This window comes from Apodemus sylvaticus, chromosome 3 (assembly GCF_947179515.1).
Source record: "Apodemus sylvaticus chromosome 3, mApoSyl1.1, whole genome shotgun sequence".
Taxonomy (NCBI): domain Eukaryota; kingdom Metazoa; phylum Chordata; class Mammalia; order Rodentia; family Muridae; genus Apodemus; species Apodemus sylvaticus.
The window spans coordinates 135927934-135936783 of NC_067474.1; the positions used below are offsets into that span (position 1 = coordinate 135927934).

At 44.1% G+C, this 8850-nt stretch overlaps 1 protein-coding gene across 2 annotated transcripts in view; it reads right to left on the reverse strand.

The window, feature by feature from the left end:
* Zmpste24 (zinc metallopeptidase STE24) overlaps nucleotides 1-3610 on the reverse strand; it is a 40507-nt gene extending 36897 nt beyond the window's left edge. For both annotated transcript variants that reach the window (XM_052177245.1, XM_052177244.1), the window contains exons 1-2: nucleotides 3258-3610; nucleotides 220-366 (exon numbers count right to left, since the gene is read on the reverse strand). In XM_052177245.1, coding sequence (XP_052033205.1) covers nucleotides 220-366; nucleotides 3258-3380 — 270 coding nt within the window. In that variant the 5' untranslated portion in view covers nucleotides 3381-3610. The remainder of the gene's footprint in view (nucleotides 1-219; nucleotides 367-3257) is intronic.
* Nucleotides 3611-8850: the final 5240 nt, after the last annotated feature.

Here is an 8850-nt window from a genome sequence, read left to right on the forward strand (position 1 = left end):
GAAGGAACTTAGCCAAGCAGGCCTGGCTGCAGTGCTGGTGGGTATACCACTGATACTTCCTCTCTGAGCCAACCTAGACTCTGCTAGGGTGGCTAGAGACCACTGACACTGGACTGTTAAAGGGCTGTCACCTGAAGGCCAGATGAGCAAAAACAAAACCAAGCATTACAAAGTTTTAAACAATGTGAGAATTGTGTCTCCAAGAAATACATTACTCACAGTGCCTTCCACCTCTGAGTAGAGTCCTGACCAGAAGCTGAACGTACTTTTATCCAGTTGATACAGTCGAGATTTCTCAAATGTGTCCGAATCCATGATCTGTTCCAACTCTGGTGGTACACGTGTCGTTGTTTTGTATATCCTCCTCTGAAATATTTTGAAGAAAAACACTCTAATGAATATTTTTTATTACATAGTAGTAATTTGTGGTCCACCACCAAACTGTAGCATTAATTTGTCATGCTAGCTTGTAGAATTTGTCACATACATATGTGTCTTACATTTAGTCAAGAACACTGACTACTGAAACAAGTGAAACAGGAAATTTAAAGCAGACAAAAACAATTCCAAGGCCAGCTGACTAGGTAGAATGGCCATCTGGGTTGTCAACACACTTTCAGTTTGCCTGTGTGAACCAGTTGTAACATCACAAGGGGACCATTCTTTCTGAGTATGAGGTATGTCTTACAATATAGAAAATAGAAAATAATGCATAAAAAAAGAGAAGTATGTTCACAACATACATTAACACATAAATTTAAGAATTTATTAATGAATCATCATTAAACGTGGTCCTAGAGGTCAAATTAAGTAAGAGTTAGGGAGTGACAGAAACATCAAATCTTTACAACAAATTTTCTCATTATGTCAAATTCTAAAGGATAATTTCAGCCCCTAGGACATCACACAGGGAACAAATACCAAAAGTATAACAGACCTTTTACAATAGTTTTACAACAAATACTTTTCCTGTTGTACCTTAACAACAACAACAACAAAAAACAAAGGCATTAAAGAATAACTCTACAGAGATGCAAAAATGCTGGGTAGTCATGGTGCATGGCTTTAATCCTAGCACTCAGGGGACAGAGGGAGATGGATCTCTCTGAGTTCAAGGTCAGCCTGGTCTACAGAGCGAGCTTCAGAGCAGCCAGAGCTACACAGAGAGAAACTCCGTCTTGGAAAAAAAAAGATTCAACTCTGTTTATTAGTAAACTATCTCGCCGGGTGGTGGTGGCGCACGCCTGTAATTCCAGCACTCTGGGAGGCAGAGGCAGGCGGATTTCTGAGTTCGAGGCCAGCCTGGTCTACAGAGTGAGTTCCAGGACAGTCAGGGCTATACAGAGAAACCCTGTCTCGAAAAAACCAAAAAAAAAAAAAAAAAAAAAAAAAAAAAAAAAAAGCTGGAGAGATGGCTCAGCGGGTAAGAGCATTGACTGCTCTTCCAAAAGTCCTGAGTTCAAATCCCAGCAACCACATGGTGGCTCACAACCATCCATAATAAGATCTGATGCCCTCTTCTGGTGTCTGAAGACAGCTACAGTGTACTTACATATAATAATAAATAAATTTTTGGTCTGGAGCAAGCAGACATCCTGAGTTTAATTACTAGCAACCACATGATGGCTCACAACCATCTGTACAGCTACAGTGTACTCATATACATAAAATAAATAAATCTTTAAAAAAAAAAGAAATTAATCTTAGTCGGGCAGTGATGGCGCACACCTGTAATACCAGCACTCTGGGAGGCAGAGGCAGGTGGATTTCTGAGTTCGAGGCCAGCCTGGTCTACAGAGTGAGTTCCAGGACAGCCAGGGCTATACAGAGAAACCCTGTCTCGAAAAAAACAAAAACAAAACAAAACAAAAAAAAGAAAAAGTAAACTGTCTCATAAGTGTTCAATAACTCACCCTGTTCTTTTGATACTGCATGTTATGTGTTTGCTTTAGACAAGGGTACTTATGCAATTCTGAACTAATGAAGCTTTGAGTACCTAACTATAGTAATTTTTAACAAGTTGAACATACTAAAGGCTTAAGAGACTGAGGTATACATAACTTGACACTGACAGATTTTTAAAATTAAAACTTGCAGTCCAGGGGGCTGGAGAGACGGCTCATCGATTATGAGCACTGACTGCTCCTCCAAGAGGTCCTGAGTTCAAATCCCAGCAACCACATGGTGGCTCACGCTCTCTTCTGTGTCACTGTGCCACTGTGTGTCTGAAGACAGCTACAGTGTACTTACACATAATAAATAAATCTTTAAAAAAAACAAAACAAAAAACTTGCAGTCCAGAGTCATGAAGGGCTGGGAAATGTAGTTCAGTGGAAGCGCACTTGCCTGGCAAAGACACTCGCATACAGTGTAAATGAAAAGAAAACTGGAGAGGAAAGGACTGCAACAGTTACAGGGAAAGGTTCTCAAGTTGTTCAAACTTAGGCCAAGGATCCTAAGACGCTGTGGAGCAGGCATAGACCTGTTCAAGTTTGACGGCAGGGCTGTCCTTTCCTGTTGACACCAACAGGCTAGGGACCCATTATAATGTTGCAGATAACTTGTTTTGTTGTTACAAAGTTCATCTCACTTAAACGTTCACAATTGTAATTAAGCTGTTAATTATAGCTATCTCCAGGGAACTGTTAGCTTTTCTACTGCACTATTTAACGTTTTAAACAAAAGCAAAGGAGATATTTTAATGAAGCGCGCGGACACACACACACACACACACACACACACACACACTGGGGCCCCAAACAACATTTGCTCTAATGAGGATTTTTCAAAAGGCGTGTGAGCCTTTAGAACGGTTGCAAAGTATTACCAGAAAAATAGTTTCCTACTCTTGGGTTGAGCACGGTAACATCAATGTCATGGGAAGTTATTTTTCTAAAAATTTAGCACCTCCACTTAGAAAGCTTACACCAACCGGGAAGCCTCGGACCAAGGATTCTTAAGATGCTGTAGAGAAGGCACAGGCTGGCTCAGGTTTGGCGGTAGGGCAGCTCTTCCCTTTCATTAGACGCTAACAGGCTGGGGTCCCATTACAACATTGCAAACAACTTCTGCCGTCCCCCAAACCCCTCAAAGCCACAGTCACCATCGGGAAAAGTTAGGAAGCTCACTGCGGGTTACGGAGTATCGACTGGTGCTACAACGGGACAATCATGACGGGGCTTGGGTCGAGGCTCAGGCTGGCCTAAGGCTGCCCGGAGGCTGAGGTCAGGGCGCCCCCAGCCGCCGTCAAAGCTCACCTGCCGCTGTGCCAGGAAGGTCTCCCAAAGATAGACGGTCCAGGAAAAGAGCAACACCGCCCCGAAGATTCGCTTCTCCACGGGGAAGTCCCACAAAGCGTCCACCGATGCCCACATCCCCATGGTCACCCAATTTCACCCGCTCCTTCAGCGTGCACCGGTACCACACCGACACGCGTCCCTCAGAGAGTGCCAGCGGTGTCACAACGATACAGGTCCCTTCCGAGGGCTTCTTCAGACGCCCATTCCCTCAGCTTTGCCAGCAGTGTCACTAAGACACTCTTCCCCCTCAAGGACCTACTTACTTTCTGCTAGAATAAGACTTGCCCCACCTTCCTCACTTCCGGCTTGAGGACTTGCGCGGCGGTGCACCTGAAACATTCCTCCGGATTCTGCGCGCAGGACTCCAACTCAAAGGTTCCGGGCTTCTTCCAGGGAGAGTCTGTGTGGTCACCGCCTCTCTCTTGCTTTGGCGGGTTACCCAGAGAGAGCAATGGACTGCGGTGCATAACCGGGCTGGGTAAACCGGGTCATAGAAATAATTAGCGGGAACTGACAGGGTGGACCCCATTCCCACCTAGAAGTAACTGGGAAGGATGAGAAAGGCTCTAAAACTTTCCCTTCTATTTGGTGCCATTCAAAGGTTAGATGTGCATCTCCTGGATAACTAACCAAACAAGGGATTTGGGCTTGTTTTGCTTGTCTTCGAAAATTCTGGCTTCGGGATTCATCTCATCCTCCTGGAGGCATTCACCTGTGTGTCCTGGGACTGCCTGCATCCTAACCTCAAATAGTCAGGCTTGGTGGCCACTGCCTTAAAACCTAGCAAGACCTTGTTTCAGACACTAACACACACACACACACACACACACACACAATCACAGCTCAGTACCATTTTTGCCTTGGAATTCAGCACTGAATTCAGCAGTGAAATGGGGTCACTGTTAATACATTGACTTTACTTGAAAAGTGAAGTCAGATTTTTTTCTGACCAAAAAGTAAATGTTATTTAATAGTTTCTATGAACTAATATTGTCAATTTGTATAATCATTATTTATAGTGAATTTATAGTTATAGATAAATCTGTAACTCCAACTAAAATATGTAGCTCCAATTTAAAATATGGCGAGATTGTGATGCTAACAATGTTGAGATTAAGGTTTCAAATTGCAGGGCAGTGGTGGTGCGCGCCTGTAATCCCAGCACTCTGGGAGGCAGAGGCAGGCAGATTTCTGAGTTCGAGGCCAGCCTGGTCTACAAAGTAAGTTCCAGGACAGCCAGGGCTACACAGAGAAACCCTGTCTCGAGAAAACCAAAAAATAAAAAAATAAAAAAAATAAAAAATTTAAAAAAGGTTTCAAATTTCTCAACCGTGACTAAATCAGTAGAAGTCACTTGACAAAGTGAATTACTTCAATATAATAGAATCACAAATTCTTTGGCAACCAGATGTTCTTTGGGGATTTTTTGCTTTCAGCAAAATTAGTGGTGTACCTGATTGAACTGTCAGCTGAACTTTGAGTTTTGTTCGCAGGCCTGGGAAATATTTTGTACTTATATAGGGTATAAGGAAAATGGCATGAACACAGGGATCACAGGCAAGCAGACATATCTCTAACAAGTGCCACCTCCTCAGCCAGAAGGTCTGAGTGGGAGGAGACTTCGTCCCTCTCCTCTTTTTCCATACCTGATTGGAGTCCTGTACTGGCACCCATCGTGGTATTGTAGAGTCCTGTGGAAAAACACAATCATAGCCCCTGTGTCAGCAAAGGGGCAGCTGACTGCAATTATGATGTTAGGGCATTTCTCCATTGTACCAATGGAGGAGTGGTATTCCTGGGTAGGAAAGTCCAGTGTTTAAAGTCAGGGCTTAATCCCTGATCATCAAAGGTGAGGAAGTTTAGATGAAAAAGGCCAGGTGAGGGTCACGTTTGGACTCAGGGGAGGTAAACTGAGTCAGAAACTCTTTTAGAGTTTGATTGGACCTTTCTACTATTGCCTGCCTTTGAGGGTTATAGGGAATCCTTAAAGTATGATTAATACTCCATGAGGCAACAAACTCATTAAATTGTTGAGAGGCATAGGCAGGGTCATTATCCATCTTCAAAGCCCAAGGCACACCTATAACCAACATAGATCTCGTAGCCTTGATGGCGCGGGAGGCCACAGCATATACAAAGGAAGAGCAAGCATCTACAGTAACATGTACGTATCTAAGATTACCAAAAGAGGGATAGTGAGTCCAGTCCATCTGTCAAATAGCATTGGAGAGTAGCCCTCTTGAGTCGACACCTACCCTGTGGAGGGACCCCAATGGTGCAAACGGGGCACAGGTTGCACAAGATCTTGCAAGATGTTTGTGTTGTTTACTGGATAATCTGGCAAGAGCTTGTGTAAGTTTCCTGGGGAAAGGTGAATTGTTGATGCAACACTCTCTTCTGTTCCAAGAGCCCCTGGTCAACAGTCATTGTCACTGAGTCAGTCATCTCACTGCCCTGAGCCAAGATTCCTGGCAGCCTAGATGGGGTCTGATATAAGAAATGGACCATGGCTGTGCCCTATTCTCAAGGGCTCCTTGAAGGGACTTCATAAGGACATGTATGGGACTATTCTGAACTTGTATGTAGAATGATAGTATTCGAACAGTATTCCATATTGGCTGTCAGAAAATATATTGACAGGCTCAGCCTGACAGAGTTCAAAGATCCTCAGGAGCCCCAACAACTCCCCTCACTGGACTGATCCAGGGTTTGGAAGGATGTGAGTACCATCCAAGCCTAGCCTCTGTAGTAGAATACATATCTTTGTTTGTTGGCATTGGGGAAGGTCACAGGGGCCTTAGGGATTGGACTAGATTTCAATAGGTAAATGGAGAAGGGCCGCCAGGTAGTTGTCTGGGGATGGGTAGTTCAGAGTGCCTGTCATTTCTTGAAAACTAAGGGAATCTGCCCATAAAGACTGAGAGTGCTAAAGAGAAAAGGGTACTTTTCTTATCAGGGCACTTATCAGGTTTCTTGTTTTTCTAGACAAGCCGCATGCCTTAACAGCAAGTTTAAAGGTGATTTCATATTTGAAGGTTACCTTATGTAGATCTGAGCTTGGTATAGCCACATGAGGGGGCCATTTTGCCACAGGGTCCCTAGGACCCCCTCTGTAGTCAACATAATTATTGCCAGCAAAGGCCTCAAAGGGTTATGTCTATTAAGGCTTGTGTCAGACAAGCAGATCATTATCTTCTGCAGGAGTCTCTTAGCATCCTGGGTAAGGGTAATCTTAGTAGAGGGGCTATCAGGGCCCACCAATAGGGAGAAGAGATTTCTTATCTCTTGATGGGGATCAGGAAAAATGGCTTTAACTACTTAACAGTCCCATGTCGTTGCGGTTGTTGAAGCTTCATGAGAAAGTAGGTCTCTTTCCGAGAAATAGAGAAGGTCAGGGGTCTAACCTGCTTAGAAATAGAGAATCCCAGAAAGGCATGGGGGATGTTGGCTGACTGAATGGGGGTGGGCAACCCACAGATTAAGCTCTTCTAAGTCTTTTAGGAGCTGAAGGGTAGCTCCTTGTAAAAGAGATGAGTCAGGCTGTGCCAGCATAATGTTGTCCATATAGTGGATGGTCACAATATCTTTAGGGACTGCCCGTAGTGCCTCAGCCACATAACGCTGGTAAATGGTGGGGCTATTTTTCATTCCCTGTGGGAGGACTGTCCATTGGCATATTAGGTTCCCACACTGTAAAGGCAAAGTGGCATCTGTCCTGTGGTGCTAGAGGGATCTGGAAAAGGCAGTCCTGATCTCCATCACTAGTCCGTGATGGGAGGGTGGACGAGGAGGGGGCAGTCCCTCCTGAGTTGTCCCCGTTTCTTCCATTTGTTCATTGGTAGCTCTCAGACCTTGTAAGAGTCTATATTTTCCTGACCTCTTTTTATGTCAAAGAAGAAGGCCCAATCGTCTGTTGTAAGAACAACATATTCCTTAATATGTCCCTGCTCCAAAGTGTGGGAGAGACATCAGCAACAAAGGAATCCCATCTAGGTGCACAGTCATAAATGTAGAAACATGAGGAGAGGTTAATATACAGTAAGCTTGGAGCAGACTCCTATTGACAGGGCTGAGGGGCGCTCCTTTTGAAGTTTAAATCATATCTGAGTTTATCAGAGTTCTGAGACCTGCAGTCTCCTGCCCAGTGAAATCCTTTGTTACAGTGAGGGCACTTTGTTCTTGGCCTAGTGTTATGGGAAGTCCGTACAGAGATGTCCTGTCTTTATACAGCCCCAGCAGGAGTCAGGGTGCTATAGAGCCTGCCCCTGGGTCAAGGTCTCTGGTGGCTACTACCCATTTATGAAGGTCATCATTGTGGACTGCTGCTACCCAATTGTGGATTGGGGCATTAAGACCCTCCAAAGCCAATTGTTTAAACAAGAATGACTTGAGTGGGGGGTCCCCAATCAACACTTCTCTCCACTGCCTCAGTAACTCTTGTGAGAAAGACTGTAAAGGACTCGCCTGATTGTTGTACAAGGTAATGGAAGTAGACAGAGAGATCTCTGGCTTTAAGTGGCCTTCAGCCACCTGGTTGAAGTAGGCATGTTGGCAGATAGTAACTCCCTACAATTGGAGACTTTGTTAGAATTCTTCTGAACTATCATTAACATTGTTTTTATTTTTTGTATAGTTAATCAAAATGACATGATTATAAATTAGAATTCTTCTGGTATCATTGCAATTTTCAAAAACAGCTGATCGAACTAAAACAATTAGACATTTTGATAACATATACACATAAATTGTAAATTATATCATCAGTCTGTTAGTAAGCTGGATATACTGTGGCAAATCATAGTTTATAAAAATAAGAGCACATTTGGGGATGGAAAGATGACTCACCAGTTAAGAGCACTGTTGCTCTTGCAGAGACCCCAAGTTTGATTTCTAGTGCCCACATGGGAACTTACAGCCACCTATAACTCTAGTTCTAGGGTATCCCCACCCCAAGTCTGCACCCCAATGCACACACACACACACACACACACACACACACACACACACGAGTTCCAGGCTGTGCTGGGCCACCTAATGAAACCTTGCCTAAACAGACAAACAAACAAACACCACTATATTCTCCTTTATACATATTCTCACCATTACTCACTTCTGAGTAGTTCAGGGGTCCCCAGACTGCATACATTCTTATGACAAGGACCAGCTTGAGACAACCTATTTGCAAACCATGGTTCTCTGTGACTAGCTTCTCTGATGTTTTCTGCATGGACCTCAAAATCACAGCCCTGATCATCCTCTCTCCTCTCTATCTGCTTCCACTCCAGTCTGGCTATCTTGCATTACAATGAGGTCCCAAGCCTACTGAATCAGCACCATACCAGCATCTTACCACTAGCCACAGAACCAGTCCTTGGAGACATTTCCAGCTATCATTACCCCACATTACCCACTGCACACAAATTAGATGCTGGGCCCTACTGAAGAGGGAACCAGATCTTTGCAGGGTGATTTCAATATAGTTCTCTATTTTATTGATACACCACTGCACACAAGAGGGAAGCAGTGCTTTTCTGGAAAAGACTGGAGTTCA